The sequence below is a fragment of the Suncus etruscus genome, chromosome 10 (assembly GCF_024139225.1).
Source record: "Suncus etruscus isolate mSunEtr1 chromosome 10, mSunEtr1.pri.cur, whole genome shotgun sequence".
NCBI lineage: Eukaryota > Metazoa > Chordata > Mammalia > Eulipotyphla > Soricidae > Suncus > Suncus etruscus.
Genome location: NC_064857.1, coordinates 27,569,153 through 27,596,427, shown reverse-complemented (window position 1 = coordinate 27,596,427; position 27,275 = coordinate 27,569,153). Strand labels below are relative to the sequence as shown.

General features: G+C 33.9%; 1 protein-coding gene across 1 annotated transcript in view; it reads left to right on the top strand.

The window, feature by feature from the left end:
- The window catches only part of C10H8orf34 (chromosome 10 C8orf34 homolog), a 340,888-nt gene that overhangs the window by 185,238 nt on the left and 128,375 nt on the right, over nt 1–27,275 (top strand). Inside the window, 1 exon segment of the mRNA XM_049781860.1 lies at nt 7,616–7,751. Coding sequence (XP_049637817.1) covers nt 7,616–7,751 — 136 coding nt within the window.

The following is a 27,275-nucleotide window of genomic DNA, read 5'->3' as shown; positions in this document are numbered from 1 at the left end:
AGAGAGAGAGACAGAGAGAGACAGAGAGAGACAGAGAGACAGAGACAGAGACAGAGAGAGAGAGAGAGAGAGAGAGAGAGAGAGAGAGAGAGGGGGGGGGGAGAGATGATTTCTAACTATTGAGAGATAATAAATACTTTGTCCATCCAGGCACATAATCCAGAGATATTGAAATATTCCCCTAAACAGGAGTTAAAATGACAGACTTTGGGACTGGAGAGCTGAGGGGATAAGACAACTAGATGGGCACATTGCCAACTCCCAGCACTTCCTGTGGTCCCCTGAGCATTGCTATTCCTTAACACAGGAGCAGGTGTATGGTGCCTAGACAACTGCTATTCTTGAGCACAGATCCCTGAGTACAGAATCAGGCATAAGCTCTGAGTACTGCTGAATGTGGGCCCCCAAATCAAAGCAAACATAAATATAATAAACTTTTGCAAAAATTTTTATGATTTTCATATTTGAATAAATGAACTTTATTTTACTTATTTCTAAAAATTGACTATCTTATTTCTGTCATCTAGGTTGACTAGCTTTTCTTTTTGACTCTTCTATCTTTGCTTTATTCTTGTCTACACTTGAGCATCTTGTCTGTTTTATCTTACTTTCTGCTTTCCAGCTATATTTATAAAGATCTCTCTTTCTAAATGATTTGCTGAACTATGGCCTCCTTCTACTGCCTCTCACATCTGGTTGCTCATCTTTTTGAGAAGTGCCTTTAGATTTCTGTCTTGGTCACAATTTACCCTCACTTTCATTAGGGCTGTAAGACTGTGTCTCAGCTTTAAGTTTTACACGGCTGTGTATATTTGATCCGACCCTTTAAGAGTCCACATTGTGTGGAATTTCAGGCCATATTTTATGAAAGAAAACTAACTTCAACTTCTGTTAAACTTTGAGAAAGTGACAACGTTTTGGGAAAAAAAGATCTTTTTTTAATATACAAAATATAATCTCCTGAGTTTGTGGTAAATGGAAGTTAAAGAAAATAAAGATTCACTTTGATACCAGACTTTGGGTGTTTGGATTTAAATTTGCTAGAAGCTTTGTATTTTCTTGCAATTGTAAAGGAGAAAACTGCTCCCAGATGTCTTATTTTTTCTACATAACCAAAATACTTTTACAATTTATATAACTAGAGGTTGAATTAGCACAAATCTTGTGATTAATTTGCTAAGTGGACAAATTCCATCCTATAAATTTTTACAATGTTTGAGGTAATTGTGTGTTTGACAATTGGTTCGCAGTAATCAAACAGGAACTAATAGCTAAAATCAGCATCTCAGGAAGTTTATTGTTCTTTTTAATTGGCAATAGAAGATAGACAATATCTTTATATTTAAATGTACATAAACAATCCTCACAACTTGTCTTATCATTTCTTTGCTGATTTATTGTGTGTGGTCAGGAAAAGTAAATATTCTTTAACTTACTGCCTCATCATTAAAGGGGAAATCAAGCATAACATTAAAATTCAACAGAATTTTTTTCCAATGTAATTCTAACTTTCAACTTTAAAATGCTTTGTCCTAAAAATATTACAGTTCATATCAACTGCTTTGTTCTCACTAGTAATAAATTTAACTAAATTCTCCCACTCCAATGTATTGAAATTAAATCCTGAAGTCACACTTTATATTAGAAAGTCACACTTTCTAATTATAGAAAGTGAGAACCAGACATGTGGTCTTAACATCCTATTCTCTTTCTACAAAAATTTATCCCAGAAAAGTGAATTATATTTTACTGGCCATTTTCTTTCCTTCTTTTAAGGAAACATAGCTGGCTTGTATAACAGTATATTTTTATGAATATTTTATTTAAACTTGTCTAATTTCATATATGATTTTAAAACATTTGTTTTATGTTTAATACTCACTCAGAATATAACATCTGCTTAAAATATTTGACCAACTCATCTCTTTCGACGTAAATCAACAAACCAATTGCAATGCAGGAGAAAACTGTCATATAATTCTTGTGTAACCCATCATGGATTCACTGTTAAAGGATGTATGTTTGGAAAGCTTTTAATTTTTGTTATAAAGTTCCTAGAAACAGATGTGAAAATTCACTCATATCCCACATTGTCTAGTTGGAGCAGCTGTAAATTATTTAATGGATTACACTTGAATGAAATGAAAGTCCTGGGATTATTTCATCTAGGCAGCTGTTATTTCCTTAAATTAAATCAAAACAATGTTTTGCCTGATTAATCTTTGGTTCTTTTCCATTGAATAAAGATAAAGTGCTCACATGCTTTGTGATCATAAATTAGTTTGTTTTTTCAAAGTATCCCTGTGACTCAAAGATGTGCCTCCATTATATACAAACTGTCATTAGAAACAAATTACTGCTTTGGATTTTATGGATGTTGTGAAAAATAATTCATTCAAATACAGTGTTCATCTAATGTCTACATTTCATTTATAAAGGAAACTAGATATAAAAAACATGATTTATTTTGATTCAAACTGTGGGCCAAAGAGTATCTAAGCTTTTGTTTTTAAGCATATTGTCTATGCTAATTTTACACATTTTCCTTCACTATGCAATTAATTGCCTTAGTCTTTCGAAGTATATGTGGATATCTTGAAAATAAAATTTTACATAAGTAAATGCTAAGCTGAAAATAATGTTTCTTCCTTTATTGCCTAAGAAAGATAATACTATTAGGTAATACTGAAAGTGGAAAATTTGTTAGAGCTTTATATTCAATTTTGAACAAAACCTATTTAATCTTCCTCATGATTTACCATCAAAACATTTTACTTTTTTTTATTGCCTCTGGTCATGGAAAGTAAATATTCTGTAACCTACTCCCCCTCTCAAGTCATTAAAAAGCCAGCATAGCATTAAAAGCCCACAAGATTTTTTCAAAGGCTTTTATAATTTTAAATGTTTGGCTTTCTCCAAATGATTCTATTTTTCTTATTGTTATTCTCTCCTGCCAGGTTCTCAAGAGCTATTACTGATATTGACTTGATTTGTCTCATCTTCCTATTTCCAGTTATTACTTTTCAAATTGCTATTGGCAAGGGCATCAAATGTACTTCTTCAAAATCTTTTCTAAAAGCATATTTCACATAAAGATCCAATTGTCAAATAATAACTCAAGTTTATCAAATAATATAAAACTCTACCCTTGAGACAGACTAATGCTTTCTTTGAGTAAAGTCTGAGAGGCTCTTTAAGGCTAATGTTTGAGGATAAAGAAAACCAAAATAGAAAACAAATTTGAATTGCTGCTAGACTTCTCAAACAGTGAGATTATGGCAGTAAAGGAGAAGATTATTTGAGGAGCTGAATAGATAGTACAGAGTTAAGAAACTTGCTTTTTATGCAGTTGACTAGGTTTGATACCCAGTACTATACATGGTCCTGTAAGAATCATCAGGATTAATTCCTGAGTGTTTGAGTGATCTCTGATCAGGCACAGAGCCAGCAGTAAGCCATGAGCACATGATCTGATTAATGTTCTTTCAGTCATCTGTCACCAAATTTATTCAACTTCCTAATATTCCTTTATATTCAGGATTTAGTGAGAAAACTAAGATTACTGAACAAAATAAAATAGAATAGTGCCAGGATGCAGTGATAATAAGGCACTTGCCTTGCATGTAGTCAATCCTCGTTTGATTCTAAGCATTCCATATAATTCCCTGAGCCCTTTCAGTCGATCAAGACTACATAGCCAGGAGTAACCCCAGAGTATCACCATATGTAGATCCAAAACAAAACAAAAATTAGAAAAGTGTCAATTTATACTAAGCAATACATGGTAGTTTTTAAAACCTGTCCTTTCCAACCCTTTATTTCTTAAAATCACATTTAAGATGTTTATTTTGGCTTTCTTCTGTGAGAGGGTTTTTGCATTATAATAATTTACATATATATAGTTTGTTTGTTTGTTTGTTTGAGCCACACCCAGTGACACTCAGGGGTTACTCCTGGCTATGTGCTCAGAAATCGCTTCTGGCTTGGGGGACAATATAGGACTCCGGGAGATCTAACCGTGGTCCATCCTAGGCTAGCGCATGCAAGACTGACACTTTAGGCCCTGAGCCACTGCTCCGGCCCTATTTTCTATAAATTTTTTATAGTTTTTTTTTTTTCCCACCAACACTGTTGCAGGCCTGGGCTTGCTGTGCTATACATCAGTGTGATGATATTCAGCACAATAAAGCTTTGGACTTCTGAGGAGACTACAATGAAAGTCAGGGCCTCCTGGGATACAAAGCAGTGATAGGAGACCATGATATCATGGATTAAACTTAGGGTCTTACACATAGTATTTTCTCTACGCCTTTGAACTGCTCTTAGTCTCTATAAGTACCATATTTTTTTTGCTCTATAATACCCACCTGACCATAGACCCTCATAGTTTTTAGACAAAGAAAACAAGAAAAAAATATTCTAAAGTAAATGGTGCAATGTGAGACACTGTCAGGAGATAGTGGCTGGGAAAAACTAGCCTATGAGACCAAAGTGTATTTACAATAGCTGGTCCACAGCTTGTTAAACACATTTACCTAACATTTTGTGTGTTATATCAGAAAATAAAAAACATTTTAAATACTTTTTTGTTAATATAAAAATATTAAAGTCGCAACAGTGATCCAATAGTCTTAAAGAAAGCTCTATATATGATGGTGAAAGTGGGTTAATCTAATTGTGGTCTGTCTGTGCAATTAAGGGGCATAACACTCAGATGTCAAGGGTGAATATTTGCTCTCCTTCACTGCACTCAGATTTCAGCTCTAAGTGGCATTAGCTCCATAAGATGCACAGACATTTTCCCCATCTTTTTTTGGGGTGTGTGTGTCTAATGGTACGAAAAACATTTATATACCTTCCAAATTGGACAATAGCATTCCTTTGATTACTGGATTTCAAGGAATCAAATTGAGCAATGTGTCATTTGTCAATATGTTATTTGTTTGAATTATCCTCTGGTGACTGTTACAAAATCTTTCCAAATCATTGTTATTTTACATGAGATTCTATGGTCAAAAAGCATTCCTCTTGTTTCATATATTTTTTCTAGAGACCAAATTTTCCTTAAAAGTACTGTGATTGTCGGGACCAGAGCTGTGGCGCCAGCAGTAGGGCATCTGCATTGCATGTGCTAACCTAGGATGGACCTTCGTTTGATCCCCCAGCATCCCATATAATCCCCCAAGCCAGGACCTATTTCTGAGCACATAGCCAGGAGTAATCCCTGAGCATCACCAGGTGTAGCTCAAAAATAAAAACATAAAAACAAAAAGTACTGTGATTGTCTTAAATGAAGGGAAATTTTCCTACCTAGGTCAACTAAATCCTACATGTTTGATCAGATTATTTATGTAATATACGAATTTTATACAAAAGGATTTTGGCAAATATCCCTAAAGAGGAATTTACTGACAGGCCCTCTTCAAATGATAGAATGTCTACTGATTACTGAATCTATAAATAACTATATTCCTAAGAATAGTTCACACTATCTAGTTAAATATCCAATTAAAGCTAGAAATTCTCTTATGTGTTTTGGGGCTGGAGCAATGGCACAGCAGTAGGGTGTTTGCCTTGCACGCGGCTGACCCAGGAGGGACCTTGGTTCGATCTCCGGAGTTCCATATGGTCCCCGCAAGCCAGGAGTGATTTCTGAAAAGATAGCCAAGAGTAACTCCTGAGCATCACCAGGTGTGCCCCCCCCAAAAAAAAGAAATTTTCTTATATGTTTTGCCAAGGTATTTAGAATTGTAGTTTACAACCTTACTAAGAAAGATGAGTTCCTTTTTTTACTTGTAAATTGAATGACTTTTGATCAAAATTATAATTTATCTTTTGAAATTTTGTGTCCTTTTGCTAAAGTTGAGGCTAAGTAAATTGATTTTTAATAAAGATATTATAGTCTTTTATCTGAAAAAAAAAACCCACAAAATCATGCATGTGTTTTTGATAAGGACTCAATTCTTAAAAAAAAGTCCTTAGAATCTTTAAGACTTGATTGAGAGCCCATGAAAGAAATAAAGGCACTTCAATAAACACTTAGGTCATGGCAATCCAGATACATGTAACTTGAGGGTCAGATCTCAACTTGCTAACTTATATTCTGATAAAGAGGTTTCACTGATGTCTCAACCAATAAAGAAAATTTGCAGTCTAATTTACTGAAGGAAATACTCATTACCATATTACTAGTAAACAATTAAACTGGCAATAAAAGGAAAATATAAGAATCAATAACACAAAGTTTGGGAGACAAGTAGGAAATTCAGAGCATGTGGATCCAAAATTTTCTCTTGAGACTTCAGCAGCTAAAGATGTGTTAAATAATTTCAAGGATCTATGATCATTGCCAAAATCAAGAGAAAGTTTTACAGATCCACACCCATAGAGCCCCCAAAATTGGTCTAATTAATCTTGAATTGGCTTAACTTAGTCCTTGTATTTATATTGTTTTTATTTATTGATTTTTGTTTTTTTGAGCCACACCCAGTGATGCTCAGGGTTTACTCCTGGCTATGTGCTCAGAAATTGCTCCTGGCTTGGGGGACCATATAGGATGTCAGGGGATAGAACCGCAGTCTGTCCTAGGTTAGCACATACAAGGCAAATGCCCTGCTGCTTGCGCTACTACTCTGGCCCCTTATATCTTTTTTAAAGTTGGATTGTCAGGGACATTTGAACATTTACATTTGGGTTTTGTCCCTTGGCATAGTAAGGATTTTACATGCCTCTCAAGCTTCTATTCAACCAATGTCTGGTTAAGCAAGTAGAAACTTTATTTTATAGTATATCACTTTAATTATAATGATTTCCTCCATCCTCCATAATAAGGGTTATTATAATGTCAATACATATACATCATATAATATTGTCCTGCACAAGTAAAAATAAGAAGGAAAAGTAAGAGGGATAAAGAGAGAAGGCTTTAAGTATGATCTCATTGAAAGTTTGTGATGGCAAAGTTGAGAACAGGCTACTTATAAATAAAAAATTGTAAATAGGGGCCAGAGCGGTAGCGCAAGTGGTAAAGCATTTGCCTTGCACGTGCTAACCAAGGACAAATGATGGTTCGATCTCAAGGGTTCCATATGGTCCCCCAAACCAGGAGCGATTTCTGAGTGCATAGCCAGGGGTAACCCCTAAGCGTCACTGGGTGTGGCCCAAAATCCAAAAAAATGTAAATAATTTGAAAACTTACTTATATTTCTTGGCTAGTTGTTTCTGAGTTGTAAACAAAGGCAAAAAAATAGAAAGCTGGGAGACATTGATCGAGCAATGTTGGTTTGTAGCAATTGTTGCCAAGAATTTTGGTACAGCCTCCCAATAGTGATAGAAGTGGTAAATACTAGATCTATAGAAATCGGTGCTGTCCATTATTCAAAGAGATCCATTCTCTCACCATTTTGTTCCTGTGAATCTTCTCATAAGACACCTCTAACCACATCCAGACACTTATTGAGTGATAACTGACTTTTGAGGCAAGGGCTTTGAAGAGAGGAATTCAATTTGTTTATATAAATAAACTCCTGGCAGATACCTGAAAGCATGACCTTTTGTCCTTAAATCTATTGGGGGTTAATTTTGTTTCTCTCTCCAATTGTTTGTGTTGTTACAGAAGATCTTGATGATTTAAGAATGGAGGGAGTAACTACCCTGGTACCTTCTGGGAGCAAATTTAACCAAGGTCGTGCCACCCACCCTGCTGAACCTCAGGCCAAGGTCACACTGAACATCTGTTCAAGGTGTGCCAGGTAAAACAAATCATTGCTTAAGTTTGTTTAAACATGATCTTGATTTTCAAAATCTAAGATTTCAATGCAAAGGGTCTGCTTCTTCTTAAGAAAATCTTTTTCTCTAGTTATCTTTGTGCTTTATTGGCACGAAAGTTAGTCCAGCAATTTATTCTTGTGTTCAAGGTCACTTAAGCCAACAATGAATCAGAGTATTTAGATTGTCTTCATTTCACAGTTTGAGGTTATTTTAATTCTTTCTGTCTCTGAATTTCATTTGTGGCCTGCATTTCTGTTCTTTTTCAAAAAAAAAAAAAAAAAAAGATTCTGGGGTTCTAAAAGTTCAAAGTCACTTTCAGTGCACCTGCATAAAGGATGAGTTTGCCCAGGTACAGTTTAAAATCTAATATTGCTGACTTCTTAACCTGTTTCTGATACTATTCACCTCCTGGAAAAGATTAATAAGCTTGAAGCTTTTCAATTTTGGCAGCTGGAAGCAATCTTTGCATATACTGTATGAGGCCAAAGAAGTAGCTTAAATTACTGCCAAATCAGCTCCAGTGCAGGCTAGTAGAAATTCACTAAAGAGCTAGAATACAGTCTTTTGTAAGTACTAAATCTCATTTGCAAAGAGGCTTTTAAATCTGTTTAAATGATAATAACAAGCCTTCTAACCCTTATGTAAATGGTGCAGATTAGCAAGAACAATGCACAGACTCACCAGTTTTTAGTGTGTGTGTGTGTTTGTGTGTGTGTGTGTGTGTGTGTGTGTGTGTGTGTGTGTGTGTGTGTGTGTGTGTGTGTGTGTAGCAATAATATTGTCTTGTTTGAGAGGGGATTAGTTGCTTGGAATTAGTTGGGGAAAGTATAGAAAAATTAAATCCGATTTTATTTTTAATTTTGACTCTTATTTTAGCATTCAGGAATTTTTATTTTCAATTATCATGGGTTTAGAAAATTAAAAAGAAAAGTCCTTGTAAAATTGGATTATTTTGTTTGAGACCATTCAGGGAAATGCCATTCCATAGTGAAAATATCAATGGAAACATTGCATTAAAAAATATTTGGATGGACTGACATTTAATTAGTGCTTTAAAGAATATATTCATTTTGTGCCATTTCGTCATTCTGAGTGTTCTGGTATCTATGAGAAATATAACAAATATTTATAATATATGGTACAGTTACATTTCTTTGGAGAGGTGTTTGTGTAGAAGAGTAGAATAGGAGGTGTTTTCCAAAAGGGTAAAGCCTAAAAAAATTGTATGTTTTTCTTAATTATTGAGGATTTAATAGGAAAATAACACATAAAGTACCCTTAATTATTTTCTACTCAGTATTGTTACAGTTCGGAATAAAAGGATGAGACCACACAACTATTGTAATCAAGTTTAATCTTTAATCTGTCTTCCAATAAGGCTCCTAGCCTGGTCAGTCAGGGCCATCCCAGAAAGACATGAGCCTCACCCTAGTGAGGAAAATTATATAAGGAAAGGATATAGAGAGGTTCCAGCTGTCTGATGATCTTTTTAATGATTGGTTATTGGGGATACCTGCCTAGTGCTCCCTCGTCCTTCCCTGATAGGCTCCTTGGTACGGCCAGGTAGCTTGGGGCGGGGTCTGTGGCTATAGGCTGGTGAAGACCTAAATTGTGGCTTACACCATGTGGTTCTCACAAAATGGCGTCTCTTCCTGCTCAGAACCTAAGAAGAAGCCTGCCATGTGGCCTTTACAAAATGGCATCCCTCCTTGTTCAGAATTCAAGTCCCAACAGTATCAGTCCCACTGCTAGAATTAAAATAAAGATAACAAACTGCATCCAAGTTGAAACCTTCTTTAAATACAGCAGAGATGAAGTCAAATAATAATTGATTACTTGGATCTTATTTCCTTTAGTTACCAAACATTACTTAAACACAATAAATACCTACACATTAATTCTCAAACATTTTTGTGAGCTGATTTATCTTACTCTCTTCATTTTATAAATAAGAAATGATTGAATTGGGGAATGAATTGGTTAAATAATTTTTTCAAAATCATACTGCTGGTGGTAAATGGCAGCGTCTTTGTTTATGTTCTTTTGATAGAGGTGAACAGTGGTTCATGAGACTATATAGTTTAGTAATACTATATCAAATCTCTTAAAAATATACATTACCACACCATACTTAATCATCAATGTTCTAACCTAAATTTTGAGTGTTGCCTATTAGAATCAGACCAATAGAAATCAAGCCCAGTAAAATATATTTGATCAATTATGAGAAAAAAGTGTAGGAAAATAAAAATTGACAGTTTTTTATTTTGCCTTTTTTATTTTTTATTTTACTTATTTATTTATTTATTTAAGTTTTTTGGGCCACACACGTTTGATGCTCAGAAGTTACTCCTGGCTAAGCGCTCAGAAATCGCCCCTGGCTTGGGGGGACCATATGGGATGCCGGGGGATAGAACCGTGGTTTTTCCTTGGCAAGTGCTTGCAAGGCAGACACCTTACCTGTAGTGCCACCTCATGGGCCCCAGCCTCTTTTATTTTAGCTCTTATAAATTTTAAATCAATTATCGTGTGTTTAGAAAAATAGAAAGAGATGAAAATGAACTTTGGAAGGATTTATTTAAAAAAACACAGATTGATTGGTAGGTTTAGCTCATATTTCCCATGGTTTTACATATATTAACTTTTGTTTCTGTGTCTGAATTAAGTCATAAATACACATTGCATTTCAAAAAATGACAAAAGACTCCCTAAGTTAGAAATCATAGCTGGTTGATGAGATTTAAGTTACTTGCTCATCTTTCTGGTGAAATGTCCCTAACCATTGACTTAAGGCAATAAATGATCACTTGTAAATATTCCTGGAAAAAAGAGGAAAGCTCTATAATAAATCAAGGTACATTTATATATTTTATTGGCATCTACTAAGTTAGGTATCGGTAGTCAATCACTATAAAATCAAGATGGTTATATATAACTAGTCTCCATTTTTTATTTCTTCTTAATCATTGTAATTGTATATCTACCTATATCCCGCTTAAACAGTCCCTTGAAATTACTCCATGCTTTCAGCCTATCCTGTCCCCCTATACAAGTGCTTGTTTTATTTGCTTTTGTTTCTTTATATCTTACATATGAATAAAATTTTTAACTTGCTTTGTTTCTTTGTAGCCCACATATGAATAAAATAATTCGTTATTTGTATTTCTCCTGTTGACTTAGCTTGAACCCCTTTCAACTCCATCCATCCCTGCTGTTGCAAGTGGAAAGATCTTATCATTTCTTGTATCAGAGTAGTATTTCATCATGCATGCATACCACAATTTTATCCATTCATCTGTTGTTGGGTCCTTAGGTTGTTTCCAGGTCTTGGTAATTATATATAGTATAAATAGTGCTGTGATGAGGATAGTGTGCATATTTGTCTTTTCAAATTAGTGTTTTTCTGTATTTTGAATGAATACCTAGGATTGAAATTGGTAGGCCAAATGGTAGTCCTATTTTAAATATTTTGTTTTCATAGAGGCCAAACCAACTTTCATTTCAGCCAAGTTAATTAGGGTTCCTTTTATTTCCCAGCCTTATCAGGTCTTTGGTTGAAATACAGCTCATTCTCAAAGGTGTGAGGCAATATCTCACTGATGGGATCTTAGTGGTGTTGTATGTGTATCTCCTGATAATAAATGATATTGAGCAGATTTTATGTATCAGTTGGTTCTCTGCATATGTTTTCTCACTTTTACCCTGCCTTATTATTTTTTAAAAAATGTTTTCAATTGATTTTTGATAATACATTATATATCTTGTATATTTGCCAGTTGTATTGTGTATGGTTGCATTTTTTGTTTAGTAGGATAACTTTTTTAAAAATAATATTGCTGCCTTGCAAGTGCTAGCCAAGGAAGGACCGCGGTTTGATCCCCCGGCGTCCCATATGGTCCCCCCAAGCCAGGGGTGATTTCTGAGCACATAGCCAGGAGTAACCCCTGAGCGTCAAATGGGTGTGGCCCAAAAACCAAAAAAAAAATTAAAAAAAATAATAATATTGCTATTTTCAGTACTTTATAGTTGAAGTAAACCAGCTGTTAAATTTTAAATTCTTTTTTTAGGAGAGCTATACCCTACAATATTAAATACTTACTTCAGGAATTGCTCAGGAATCTCTCATGGCAGTGCTGGCTATCATTAAAAATGGAGGGAATGGAACCTAGGCAAACTGCAAGCAAGACAAGTGTTCTACCTGCTATACTATCTTTTCCCTTCTCAGTAGTAACATTTAGATTTGTTTCTATCAAACATTTGTCTGATGGCCTGAGTGGATGCCTAAAACAAATAAAACTTTTAAATGATGGAAGTTAATCATTGCTTGATAAAATGTATGACAATGATAGAATTTCTAAAGCAAAATAGAGATACAGTCACTCAGAGAAATGAGTAGGAAAAAAGTTCTAGGCTATTGTTTTTGGAGCAGCCATTGTAGTTGGAGTTTAGTAAGAAGGCAGTCATAATTTATCTTTTAAGAACTGTGAGGCATATGAATATTTTCCTTATTTTTTTTATCAAAAATACTAACCTGGCAGTTTTAGAGATGCTGAAAAGTCAAGAAATGTCTGACTCTTAAGATCAAGGATTTGTACTCAAATAATCATGCAATATTCATATTTTCATTGATTTCTGAAACCACAATTCTCAAAATAATATAAAGTAGGTAGTAGCCTGGAATATTTAAAATAAACCCCTATGTTTAGGAAATAAGAATATTTAATCATGGGTCAGAGTGATAGCACAGTGGTAGGGGGTGTTTTCCTTGCATGTGGCCAACCCTGAGTTCAATCCCTGGGTTCAATCCCTGGCATCCCATATAATCCCTTAGCCTGCCAGGAGTGATCTCTGAACTCAGAGACAGAAGCTATCCCTGAGCACTGCCGGGTGTGGCCCAAAAACAAAAACATAAAACAAAACAACAACAACAACAAAAAGAGAATATTTAATCACAAGTAGTTAGCATACTTAATCATTATTCTGTTTGTTTTCATTTTAGGGTCATTATACAGAGATTTAAACAGAGATGCTCAGAAGTAAACTTGCTCTGTGCTCAGGGATCACTTCTGGTAATGCTCAAGGAACAATATGAGGTACCAGGAATGAAACCAGCGTTGATTAAAAATGCCTATTCCCTGTATTTAAGAATCATACCCCATTTTCATCATTTTAAGAGGCCTAAATGAAAGTACTCAGGTTATTAAGAAAAGAGCCTTTTTCCTACCATTCAGGAATCTCTTTCTATCTTAAATTTTTGAATGACTAGACATAAAATTCTGATCCTATAACTACTCTAGATTCTTATAAACTGCAAACAGGGAAGGTAGTTGGGGACCATTTTATTTTTCTTGTTTGTTGTTTCTTAGAATTTCACAGTTAAGAAATGTTGTCTTCCATAAAATGGGTGGGTCAAATATAATTAGTGAAATAATGGACTTCTACTTTTAACACATCAAGAAAAGAGGATCTTGGGGCCGGAGAGATAGCATGGAGGTAGGGTGTTTGCTTTGCATGCAGAAGGACAATGACTCGAATACTGGCATCCCATATGGTCCTCCAGGCCTGTCAGGAGCGATTTCTGAACCAGGAGTAACGCCTTAGCTTTGCCGGTGTGAGACAAAAACAAAACAAAACAAAACAAAACAAAAAGGAAGGAAGGAAGGAAGGAAGGAAGGAAGGAAGGAAGGAAGGAAGGAAGGAAGGAAGGAAGGAAGGAAGGAAGGAAGGAAGGAAGGAAGGAAGGAAGGAAGGAGGGAGGGAGGGAGGGAGGGAGGAAAGAGGGAGGGAAGGAGAGAGCAAGAGAGAGAGAAAGAAAGAAAAAGAAAGAAAGAAAGAAAGAAAGAAAGAAAGAAAGAAAGAAAGAAAGAAAGAAAGAGAGAGAAAGAGAGAGAAAGAAAGAGAAAGAAAGAAAGAGAAGAAAGAAAGAAAGAAAGAAAGAAAGAAAGAAAGAAAGAAAGAAAGAAAGAAAGAAAGAAAGAAAGAAAGAAAGAAAGAAAGAAAGAAAGAAAGAAAGAAAGAAAAAAAGAAGAAAGAAAGAAAAGAAAGAAAGAAAGGAAGGAAGGAAGAAGGAGAGAAAGAAAGAAAGAAAGAAAGAAAGAAAGAAAGAAAGAAAGAAAGAAAGAAAGAAAGAAAGAAAGAAAGAAAGAAAGAAAGAAAGAAAGAAAGAAAGAAAGAAAGAAAGAGAAAAAGAAAAAGAAAGAAAGGAACTCGGTCAACATAAAGTTTGAAGTGTGAGCATGTCTAAAAAGCTGATAATATTAAAGATGTATTATTTAGGAGTTACAAGACATTTATATACTAAATTTTGGAAAGAGTTTTTTTTTTTTTTTACATGGTTAGGAAGTACAAATGAAAGGAAAGGAATTTAATCTTGAAAAATATCCTAGAGTAGTCTTCCAGGACTTCTGTTTGCCTTACTCTGAGGTAGGCATTGCTATCATTTGCATTCTTTAAACAAAAAGATAACAACATTTGACAACTAGAAAATCATAAGACTAATAATTCTCTGATATCTCATAATATTTAGAATCTAACCCAGATTGCAGCAACATTTTTCACTCAAGTAATAAGTCATTATTTTAAACACTAAGTAACTTTCTATGTCTGACATAGCCGTCTTATAACCACAGATTGCAATCAATACAAAGGTGATTCTAATATATTACCATATATATTTATATTAAAATAATAAATATTTATTTATATTATATTTAATATATTATATATTTAAAGTATTACATAGTTAATATAATGTGCATTTCTTTTAGAAGAGTCTACCAGTAAAACTTGTATTAAATAGAATAGGCAAAACACATTTTATACATTGACTAATAGATTTTTCAAATCATATCTAGTACATAGTGAAGATCAATAATAAAATTTTCACAATCATCAACAAAACATTTAAATAATAGTGTTTAGAAATTAGAGTTTTAAAAAAATTGAGTTTCAAATTAAATGTTTTTATTAAATGGTCAGAATTGAGTTTTATGATAACAGTTGACCAATAACAAGCAGAGAAATGAGGATACCAAGGTACCAAATTACTATTTCAGTAAAGTTTATAAGCCATTTTTTCAGAAAGACCACACATTAATTCAGTCTTTGCACTGCCATTCTTAGAAGTTAATTCTTGTTTTTGTGGACTTCTGCCAGGGCATTCTGGGTGGTAAGATGCTGTTTGTTTTTGATGGTGCAAGTGTTTGTATTCATTCAGGCTTAACATCAATAGCGCACAAAAATGAACTGAAACCCATTTGGAGAGAAATTGGATTATAGAGCACACAAAGTGATACTGACTTAGAAACAATAGCATAAGAATTCCACGAGAAATGTGCCTGCTGGATTAAAACTGATATTATTGCACCCAGTTATTCATTTTCCTCTTAACATCCATGTTAAAACTCCAGGTTAAGTTATATGTTGATTTGATAAAGAACAACCATCAATGATGATGCTTCCTTATTAGAATTTGTTGGTTTGAGAAAACTATATAATTCATTATAGTATGTGTTCTTTCACTTTCCTTTGTAATTTTTACTTTTTATCCCCAAATTTTTTGTGAAGTTTTGATTCAATAAGTTCCCATTGGAAAGGAAGGCAGGATAACTAAGAATTGTTATCATTTTATTTATTTTATTTTATTTTTATAAAATTTAACTTTATGACTGAAAGTGTAAAGGGTACAAGTGAATCATATATAAGTGCATGACCAACTGCTTCATGTAAGATTCAGAAATATTTAACTTGAATTAAAATTTATTTATAGAATAATCACTGTGACATGTATATGATGAGCTTTACAACTAAAAATTAATTCCCCTGACTACTAGAAATTAATATTCTAAGGGAACAGACATGTGAATGAATAAGAGGAACCACACCAGATGTTGACAGTGCTATAAGACAAATATAATCATGATACGATTGTTGAGTTCCAGCAGATTTGCCAGATCTGATTGATGGAAATTTTATGGAAGCTGCTGCTGTGGGGGAAAGTTCACATTCTTGGAGATACTGTTATTTGACTTTTATTTTTCATTCAAAATCTGCATAGATGAGAAAATGACAGCAGTAAATAAAAGGCAAAGCTAAATAGTACTTCATTTCAAGTTCTTACTACTTTCATTCAATCATTTTTACTTTGTTTATAAATTGATACAAGAATTTTCCTGTCCCACTTTTTCTAGTTTTTTTCTTTTTGTGATTCATATGAGAAAGGCTTGGTGTATGCATGAGTGAGAGTGTCATGTATGTGAACACACACAATCTTTAAAAAGTGTTGTTATGTAAAATAACTGGAACATAAGATAAATAGAAGCAAAAACTGGATTCACAGTTTGGGCACTTAACAACTACTTTGGAAAATCATTTAACTTCTTTGAAACTAAAGATCCTTTTTCTAACTACAAGGCACAGAAAAAGAGCTAATAATTTCTCCCTATCAATTCATAGTGAATGGATGGCTCAATCTAAAATAAAGAGTTTAGAAGTCTATTTCAAAATATACATTTGTTTGCAAATCATAAAAATTGAAGATACTTTTGAAATCCAGAATACCTAGAATTTTCAGAAAGTCTCTTTGGGTCAAGTCCAAGAACAACCATAGAATAATCATTTTTTACCCTGCAAGCATTCTGCAATTTTTTTTTTTTGCATTCTGCAATTTTTTAAACATGGGAATGAGGATTCTATAATGCAGCAAAAACCAACATTATTAATTTGTAGATGGTTCAGATAGATTCCTGACTTTCCATTGAGGGTCTTGTTACCTCTGTTTTGACTTCCCCATATTATAAAGTCATATAGGGTAATTCACTCATTAAAAATAACAATAATTTTAACAAATCCAAAGGAGGACTTATCATTATTATTTTAGCATGCCTGTTTTACCAAAATGCTATTAACAGCAAGCTTGAATCAGGCAGTAGATGAAAGCAACTCCTAATTCCTATTGCTTTATCAGTGATGAACATTTGGGTTGTTTCTCCTAGCTGCTACTTCTATGTTAAATGTTTAAAAGAAAAAAAAACACAGCAATCAGGCTGAAGAGATAATAGGCTGAAGATATACTGTGTATAGGGTCCTTGCCTAGTGTGCTGCTGACTTGAGTTCAGTCCCTGTTGTGTCAAACTATCTCCCAAGTCCAACCACGAGTGATCCGTGAGCACAGAGTCAGAAATCCCGAGAACTGCAGAGTGTCTCCCCAAAGCGAAACAACAAAAACTATGGCCATCAGAGTAATTTTTATAATGATTGCGACATTTTCTAAACAAACCAGAAATTCACGTTATTTATACTAGTTATTTCACATCTTACCAATTTTTGTTAGTGCCTGTTGCTGTGGGTTTTTTTTTTTTTTCATTTTAGCTGTACTATTGTGAGTACAATATATTATTTTTCATTTGCTTGGGGGCCACACCTGGCAGTGGTCTGGGCTTACTCTGAATTCTGCTCTTAGGAATCTGGCAGGCTCAGGGGATCATATAGGGATTAACTTGGGGTTTGGCACATACAAGGCAAATGCCTGACCAGCTATACTATCACTTTGGCCACCAAAAGTACAGTATTCCATTGTGATTTAATCTTTAATTTTCCTTCAAAATTTTTAAGTAATTTATTTTAAGAAACCTTATTAAATTGTATTTATTGAATTTTAATTTCATTTCATTTTATTTAACTTTACTTTTATTTAACTTTAACTTTTATTTAACTTTATTAAAATTTATTTTAAGAAACTTTCATATTGCCTTTGTGAAGAGCTTTATTTGAAAACCTCTTATATTAATTAATTCCTTAAATTAGACTTGGATATATTTTTATATACTATCATAGAATTAGTTATATATTCTGGATGTTAGAACTTGATATTTTTCTATTCTGAGTTTTGTAATTTTATATTTTAATAGTATATGTTGAAGACACAAAGTTTTACATTTTTATCAATTCCAACATATTAATTTTGTCCTGAGACTTAAGTATTTGGCACTATGCTTAAGAAACAACTGCTAATTTAAGGTTATAAATACTTAGGACTATTTTTTCGTTTTTCTTTTTGGATTTTGGTCCACACCCGGTAATGCTCAGGGGTTATTCCTGGCTATGTGCTCAGAAGTTGCTCCTGGCTTTGGGGGACCATATGGGACACCGGGGGATCGAACCGTGGTTCGTCCAAGGCTAGCGCAGGCAAGGCAGGCACCTTACCTTTAGCGCCACTGCCCGGCCCCGACTATTTTTTCTTAAAGCATTTTATTATTTTACCTTTTATTTTGAGCTATCATGCATTTGAGTTAGATTTTGTTTATTATGAGACATAAATAAAAGTTCATTCTTCTATATACAATGGTATAGGAATCAGACTTTATTCTTTTTGCCTATAGAAGAACATTATTTCTAAAGTATTTCTTGAAAATGGTTACTCTTTCCACATTGAATTGTTTTGACATGCTTCTCAAAACCGCATTAATTGCCAAAGCCTTCTCGTCTCTGATGTACCATGTTTTTAGCTCATTTTTTATCTTTTGGCAATGGACTTCATAGCAGCTCCTCTAAGGATTTCTGTTATTTTTCAGAGTAAAACATTCTGATTAAAGGTAGAATCTATTAATCAGTGGACATTGTGGAAGTAACATTATTTGGACATTTATATAATGATTTTAAATAAATATTTAAGATGAAAAATAAATTTACTGTATAAGTAAATTAAGGCCGAATTGATATGTATGACCGTATTCCAATAATAGCAATATATAAAATTCTTAGCACAAGTTTTGGTTCCTATAATTGACAGCTTATATTTTAAAATTCTTAAGATAACTATATTTATTTCTAACAAAAAATTTTTATGTGCAGTAATATCAAGCAAAAATTAGACCATGGGTAACATAGAATGTCACAATATTTCCTGTTTAGGATTGTCATTAGCATTTAAAATTGAAGACTTTTTAAAGACCTAATGTCTCAGAATTCCCTGTGTAGTTTTGTTGTTAATGTTTAAAACTATACTGTATAAAGAGGGGCTGAAATGATGGTACAACAGGTAGTTGTCTTGCATGCAGCCATCATGAGTTTAATCCCTGGCATCTCATATTATACGTACTTACAGGCTGTCAGGAGCATGAGCTAAGTGTCAGGTTTATATTCTTAGTACTGCCAGGTGTGGCCCCAATATTAAAAACAAGCAAAATCCTCTGTATTAACACTTTTTTGCATACTTTATTCACTAATGCAAAACTACTGAATTATTTTTTAGAAATTCTATGTGACTCTTATTATTTTTAGCTCAAACTGATTATTAAAAATATTTTTCAATCTATTTATATTAATCAATATAGCAGTTAATTGTATCTTATTTTGTCAATAATAATAATAATAGATTATTTTATTGCTTCTTATCCCCTTTAACATGAGACCATGCTATATATTTTAAAAAATTGCTTTTTTTATGTTGTTTACTGTCAATAATCATAAGACATTTTTTTTGTTTTGGTTTGTTTGGGGGCCACACCCGGCTGTGTCTAGGGGATATTCCTGGCTCTGTGCTCAGAAATGGCTCCTGGTAGGCTTGGGGGACTATAAGGGATGCTGGGGATTGCACTTCGGTACATTGCAGGTCAGCCCCATGCAAGGCAAATACCCTACTGCTGTGCCATAGCTCTGGCCTAAATAATAAATACATTTTAAAAGTTAAAATAAAGTGTAAAAAAATCTCTAAAATTCTGAAACATGGTTTTATGACATTTAATCACACAATCACAATATTCTAATAAATAATTTTTAGGAACAAGATTCATATATATTACCTTAATAAAATGTTATTTATTAGTTTAGAAGCACTATATAGTGTGTATATATTTTAATTTATTTGTTTTTCTTTTTCTTTTTTTTTTTTTTTTTTTTGCCATATACTTCCAGTAATGTTCAGAAGCTACTACTGGATCTTTGCTTGAGCTCACTTCTTCAGTGCTCAGACACCCTTGCATTACTCTATATAAAAATCTAAGCTTCCAGCATACAAAGCATCTGTATAACTTGTTGAGCTATTTCTCCTACCCCAAAATTCAAACATCTAAATTATCACTAGGAATATACTACTTATATAACTATAATACATAAATTAAAATATAGTTAGCTTTTAAGAAGATAGTTGTAAAATGTGTCACTTATGATACCTATGACTTGAATTTATTCATTGATTAAATACTTCTTAGTAATTGAAAAGAATATACTACCAAACTATAATGCTAAATATATAAAATTTATGATAATTCTTCAGTTACGTAAAACTTTGAAAACTTTTCTATAGAACACTGCTTAGGTTTATAACCAGCTATCTTGCCCTACCCTTCTAGTGAATTCTAAAATTGACCCTACACTTCTAACTTATTAACTTTCTAGTTCCTGATCCAGTTCCAGCTAATTAACTTTTCCTTGTTGTCATAATGCTTATCAGAAGAGGTGTGGTAGGACTGGAGAGATAGTACAGCAAGTAGGGTGCTTATTTTGCAATCATGGTCAATGGACTTTATCCCCAGCATCCCTATGGTACCCTGAACTCACCAGGAGTAATTTTTGAATGCAGAACCAGGACTATACTCTAAACATCAATGAATGTGGCCCTCAAAACAAAAAAGAAGTGTGGTAATGGCCTGAATAAGTAAAATACTCAAAAAATGTGTCAAGCATGTAAGTTCTCCTGAAGTTTAATATCTCATTGTATGTATTTCAAGTCTTTTCCTTGGACCTCTATTTCTACTGCTATAGACAAAGTTTGTGCCTACCTTCCTTCCATATCAGATGCTGAGGTATTAACCATCTAATATTTATAGACCTGCTGCAAACGGCTTCTGTGTTACAGTGCCAGTGTGATTTCGGTGAATCCACTTCAGGGAGAGTGGGTTGCTCGAACCAGGCATACGGAGAAATATAAACTATGAAATAAATGAAACCACACAGAGAATGTGGGGTCAACACGTTTCTGGCAGGAGTGCAACAAGTTTAATTTTTTAAGCAGGGAAATTTATAGGGGTAAAATTAGCCACAGGCAAAGAATAATCGTAATCACAAAGCCTAGTATAATAATAACAATACCTAAACTATGGGTGTGACTAAAAATTCTAAGTTACAAGATCAGGATTAGGAGGAAGTAGAAAATATCTATAAACTTAATCTTTCTAGTCTGGACTCTATTGTTTTAGGGTTAAATGAAGGGAGGAACCAAATTCCCAAGAATGAGCCTCCCTTTTTCTAAAGGAGGGTCAAAAGTCAAAATCTGTATTCTGATTACGCCCTTGATTACCAGAAACTGCAGCTGCAAAGGACATATTTGAAAAGGAGAGAAAAATTGTCTTTGCTTTTAGGGCTGACTATATCCAGAAAAGGGGGTTCTCAAAATAAACTTTGGTGCTGGAATTTCTGAGCCAAATTATTTGAAAGAGGCATTTTTTTTGTTTGTTTGTTTTTGGGCCACACCCGGCAGTGCTCAGGGGTTAAATTCTTGGAAACTGTCTGCTCAGAAATAGCTCCTGGCAGGCACGGGGGACCATATGGGACACCAGGATTGGAACCAACCACCTTTGGTCCTGGATCGGCTGCTTGCAAGGCAAACGCCCCTGTGCCATCTCTCCGGGCCCAAAAGAGGCAATATTTTTACCTGATATATACAAAGGATAGATAGTCAGATACTGGCTGAAAATGTAATGCCAGGCGTCTCTTTGGAAATTCCTCAACCATCCACGCAGGGGAAAAAGGCGTCCACAGCGGCCTTTTGAGGAACCCCATGAGGGTTAAATTAGTTCTACCCACCAGGAAAATCTGAGGATATATCTGGTGGGCTGAGCCCCCCTAAAAGCTTAGGCATGCCCTGGCATAGACCCTTTGGGAAGGAAGTAGTTTTAGATGAATTCATGTGAATATGCCCTCATGATGGGACTTATGTGATAGGCCTTATAAAAATAGAAAGAAACAGAAGTGCTTTCTTCTCACAAGAATATAGGTCTTGTGAATATATTGAGAGGTGGCCAACTATCAGTCTGAAAGGGAGTCTTCAGCTGGAAACAAATATTATGGCATCTTGATGTTGAATTCCTCGGTTTCTAAAATTAGGTGAAATAAATATCTGTTGTTGAACTACTTTCTTTCTGGTATTTTGTTAGAGCAGCTTAAGCTAAGACGTCTATTTCTGTAATAATGTATTTCCCGAATTCTTTCCTTTAAATTCGCAGAGTATATGTGAATTCATAACATAAAAAGTAACTGTGTTGTGAGAGGCTATATATGCATATGAACTTTATATCATTTTTATGTTTTGAAATTAAAGGATCCCTTCTCTAATTTTCTAAGATCAGATGATTAAGAATACATTGAATTAACTGGGATTTTATGAATATTTTATTCAGAATAGGGTTTTGGATTTTTTGTTTTGTTTTGTTTTGTTTTGGAGCCACACAGGGTCATTCCCAGGACTAATTGCTGAATGTGCACTAAGGAATAACTCCAGGTGGTGCTCAGGGTAACATTTAGGCTCTATGAACCTATATTGTGGACAAGCAATCAGCCCACTGCACTATCTTTCCAGCTCCATTTGTTTTTGTTTGTTTGGTTGGTTGGTTTTGGGTCATACCCAGCAGCGCTCAGGGTTTACTCCTGGCTCTACGCTCAGAAATAGCTCCTGGCAGGCTCCGTGGACCATATGGGATGCTGGGATTCAAACCACCATCCTTCTGCATGGAAGGCAAACTCACTACCTTCACGCTATCTCTCCGGCTCCATTTTTTAATTTAAATTTTGAACATTTTATTTAGCAGAAAGAAACAAAACATTTTTCTTTTTGAATAATATGTTATTCATCAGTAAACATTTAGTGAGATTTTAGTTCTTCTTCATGCATCTTGAGTATATGTCCTAGTTCACCCTCAGAGAATGGTCAGAAATATGGCAGATCATGCTGGATCTATGATGAGATATAATGACTGCTACCCTGAGAGGGTCATACTTCAATATAATTCATGCTCTCCATAAACTGTGTGATACTGTAAGATGTGATGAAATTCACATTTTTAATCATGCAAACCCAGATAGAACCAGAAAATTTCTAATGTAGATCTTAAAACACTCTATGTGGTTTTATATCAGAGAGATAATATCAAGAACTTAAGAGCAATTTATAATATATATGTCAAACAAAATGTTATTAAAGAAGTAGGCTATATTATAAAAGTTAATTTTCTACTGTTGCTATAGATTGAACCAAGGAAATAATTGGCTAATTTACTGATAACATAAGATTGGAGAAAATATTACTTCCAAGATAAAATTAACAATTTGTATAATGAGTTTACTTAAGTGAGTTTCATTTCTTTAAGTGTATTAATATAGAGATACTTATGATACATCTTAGTAAATTAATTTTATATGGTATACATAAATTAAAGGAAAATAAATTGTAAATGTAGACAATAAGCAGCAATGAGTATGCCTAATTATTTGTATATTTTAGGGAGATATTTACGGTGAGGGAGAGAAGACCTCCTTTTACATCCAGTGTTCCATCTCATTTTATTATCAAAAAGGGATCCAGGGATTAAAACAAAAATTGTATGACTCTGGGCCCGGAGAGATAGCACAGCGGCGTTTGCCTTGCAAGCAGCTGATCCAGGACTAAAGGTGGTTGGTTTGAATCCCGGTGTCCCATATGGTCCCTCGTGCCTGCCAGAAGCTATTTCTGAGCAGATAGCCAGGAGTAACCCCTGAGCATTGCCGGGTGTGGCACCAAAACCAAAAAAAAAAAAAAAAAACCAAAAAAAAAAAGAAAAATTGTATGACTCTATACTAAAAAGTCTCTAGCTTGTGAGCCTGAAAGACAGTATAGCAGGTAAGGTGTTTGTTTTGGTCATCACCAGTCCAGGTTCAATTCCCAGTGTTAATTATGGTTCTACACTCCCCATCATGAATGACCCTGATTGCTGACCCAAGAGAAAACCATGAGAACTATATGTTGCAGACAAGTGCCCTTCTTACCTTTGTCTGCACAATGAATTCTTCTGAAGTGCTTAAAATGTACCAGCATTTTCTACTTTTTTTCTCTTATATCACTTGTATCATTTTACTCTTTTCTGAACTGTTGTCACTTTAGCATTTTAGCTTTTTCTCTGACAGGTAAAGTGCGTTTTAGTCAAGATAGTCATTTCCCCTTGACATTAACCTTGATGGAATTGGGCGTACCGCAGGCCTACTTCTTGTTATCAAATGTCAGCTAATCAGAGAGATCTTTCCTGACCCTGAGATACAGCACTCCCCTTACCAGTGACTCACTACCAGGCTCTAAACTGTACAAAATTATGTAATTTAGTACAGTTGGCCAAATATTGCACTGCTTGGGATGAGATAAAAATTAGCAGTTTCTCTGCTTATATTGATATTATATTTTCTTATATTTATATTATCATTTCATTGACATGATTTTTACTTTTAACATTGGCATCACATTTCTGAACTGAGCTTGGATTCATGCATCTTTTACATGTTAAATCAGTTCACAAATCACTATATAATAAGAGTTAGTCAGAATCCTCTAGAAGCAATTTTTAATAAACTTCATTTTTATCAAAGAACTAATATGGGAATTTAAAGAATATGTTTAAAATAATAGATATTCACAATACTTTTGACTAAAGGAATTTTATAAATGCTTAATGGCATACTTTTCTAAATATGTTTATTTTTTCTGACTGAGAGACAGATCATTCTATTCCGATTGATTTTTAGAAGGAAAGAAATACTTTTCATGTAGCATATTTGAAAAAAAATGACTCCTAAGATCACACACCTTAGCTACTCATTATAATCAAGAGCAAGCTAGATAGGACAGCCAAGAAGGGTCGATACTGTACAGTGATTTTGATTAAAAATAGATATTTGAAGAGTGAGAAAAATATGCAATTTATGGTTGAATTTTAAATTAAGTACAAGGAGATAATTTGAACTCTCAGATCCTTGGACTCCAGGCTCATTTTGTTAGCTATTTTCAAGATATTTAACAGTGATTACATAAAAACTGTTAAACTAATTTTTCATTAAAGCATGTTTATAAGATTTTGAGAAAATAGTGACTTAAAAGCAATAGTATCAATCCTCTTAGAGAGCTTTAAAGTCTTGGGAGTAATATAACAGGTGTTAGGTTTTATGAAAGGATAAGAAACTTAAATTGATTCCTTGAAGAGGAACAAAGCCCTCTCATGACCTAGCATGGAATATTGATCAGTTTCTCTACTACCTAACTACTTGTTAAATGGTTAGGAGATGTGAAAGGGCCATAATGCTGCTTCTTTACCCTCCTTGATATCAAACATAAGAAGAAAGCAAATAACAGTGATGTGTGCAAATTTAAAATGATTAGAAATTTAAAATTCAAATTTAATAAATCTGGAAAGATATCTTCATTTCAGAAAGGCAAACTTTAATTGCACTCTCTTTCCAATAATTACAAGGAAAAGATAATGAATAAGGCAAATATATTTTATTTTTTAATACTTGACATAGAAGAATAATTTACATTAGAATTATAAAAATAATCATGAATTAGAGAGTGGCTGACTTGTCCAAGTCAGTGCCCACTATACTCAGCATCTATATTGTTCTTAGATATTACTGATAGACAAAAAACAAAACAAAACAAAAACAAAAACAAAAAAACCCACACTGGCTTATCTTTAAGATTATTTTAAAGATTGGCTAATTTTTGTAAGTTAACTTTAAAAATGATCGTTATATAACTTCAGCTAAGCATTCTATGTAATACAACAAGGGGTTAAGTTAACTTATTTTTCTTTCTGTTTCTTTTATTTATTTCACGTGTTCCACTTCCCATTTCTTTTAACAGCTGAATGCATTCCCATGAAACTAACTGATCCCTGTTTCTTTTAAAATGTCTGTGAGGTCATAAAAATACAGTATGATGAAGCTTTCTTCTGAGATGCAATGTGTCACTTTTGGCCTAGGATATGACTGCCTTAGACAAAATAACACACAATATCTCCTGTCAAGAAAAAAATTAAATAGGGTATATGTATTTCTTTCTTTACCGCCCCCCTTATTTTTTTGGTTTATGGGTCACACCTGGTGACGTTCAGGGGTTTCCCCTGGCTCTGCACTCAGAAATCACTCCTGGCAGACTTGGGAGACCATACAGGATGCTGGAATTCGAACCACCATCTGTCCTGGATCAGCTGCGTGCAAACAAATGCCCTACCGCTGTACTATATCTCTGGCCCCTGGTATAAGTATTTCTATAGATACTGCTAATAGATATGTAAATTAGGCTTATTTCTTTCATATACACATCTAGTATCATGCATAATCTTAGTTTAGGAAAAAAGGGAATATCTATCACAAAAATTATACTCTCTAGAACTCTAGAATCAACAGCATATATTCAAAAATTGAATAGAAAATATCTATAAAAAAATACTTTATCCAGTTAGGTTACCATTTATATTTGAAGCATGATCAAAGTTTTTCAGTAAAACAGAAGTTAAAGGTACTCATGACCTCTAAAATTGTCTTCAAGAAATACTTCAGAGACTGTATAGAGTGAAATAAAATCTGCTTGGTATAGGAAGATACCTTAAAAATTGTAAAATGGGAGTGTCTTGTTCCCAAAGCAATGGCTCATACCAAGCAAACTGCTCGCAAGTCCACCGGCGGAAAGAAGCCACACAAGCAGCTGGCCACCAAGGCGGAAAAACAAAAACAAAATTATAAAATGGATGAAAGAAGACTAGTATTGAATTCTCTAAGAATACACTCGAGATTTACTTGAATTTATTTATTTATTATTATTGTTGTTGTTATTATTATTATTATTATTATTATTGGGCTTTGCATACATGTCAGTATTCAGGGATTACTCCAGGCTTTGACTCAGGAATCACTCCTGGCAGAAGTAGGGAATCATAGGGGATGCTGGGATCAAACCCAGGTCATCTGTGTGCAAGGCAAATCCCTATCCACTGTATTATGGTTCTGACCCATTACTGGCTTTTAATTTAAATTACAGTATAAGCTTAGAAATCAATGTAAACAACTTGGAAATCTCAGAACAAAGTACTTTAAGGAAACAAAAATGAAATGGCAGACAGACCCTATACTCAAAATAGAAGTACAAATGGAAACAAGGAGGAAAAAAACAGTGACAAGCATTTATAATATCCAGATTGATGATAAAAAATATCCACGCTTTTATAGCTATAGTTTTTCTAAGAATCAGTAGTATGAACTTTCTACCAATCAAAAGGTAAAGTAACGAGTTCAGAAAATAAAACTCAACATTTCACTATTTACTTGAGTTCTACTGAGAAAAGCATGTTTAAAGTAGAAGACTGAAAAAAGGACAAATTTATGAAAAAAAAATGACGATCTGCAGAGATAGTATATAAGGTAAGGCACTTGCATAAAGCCAACCCTGGTTCTATCCTTAGCTACCGGTCCTCTGAATTTTGCCAAAAATA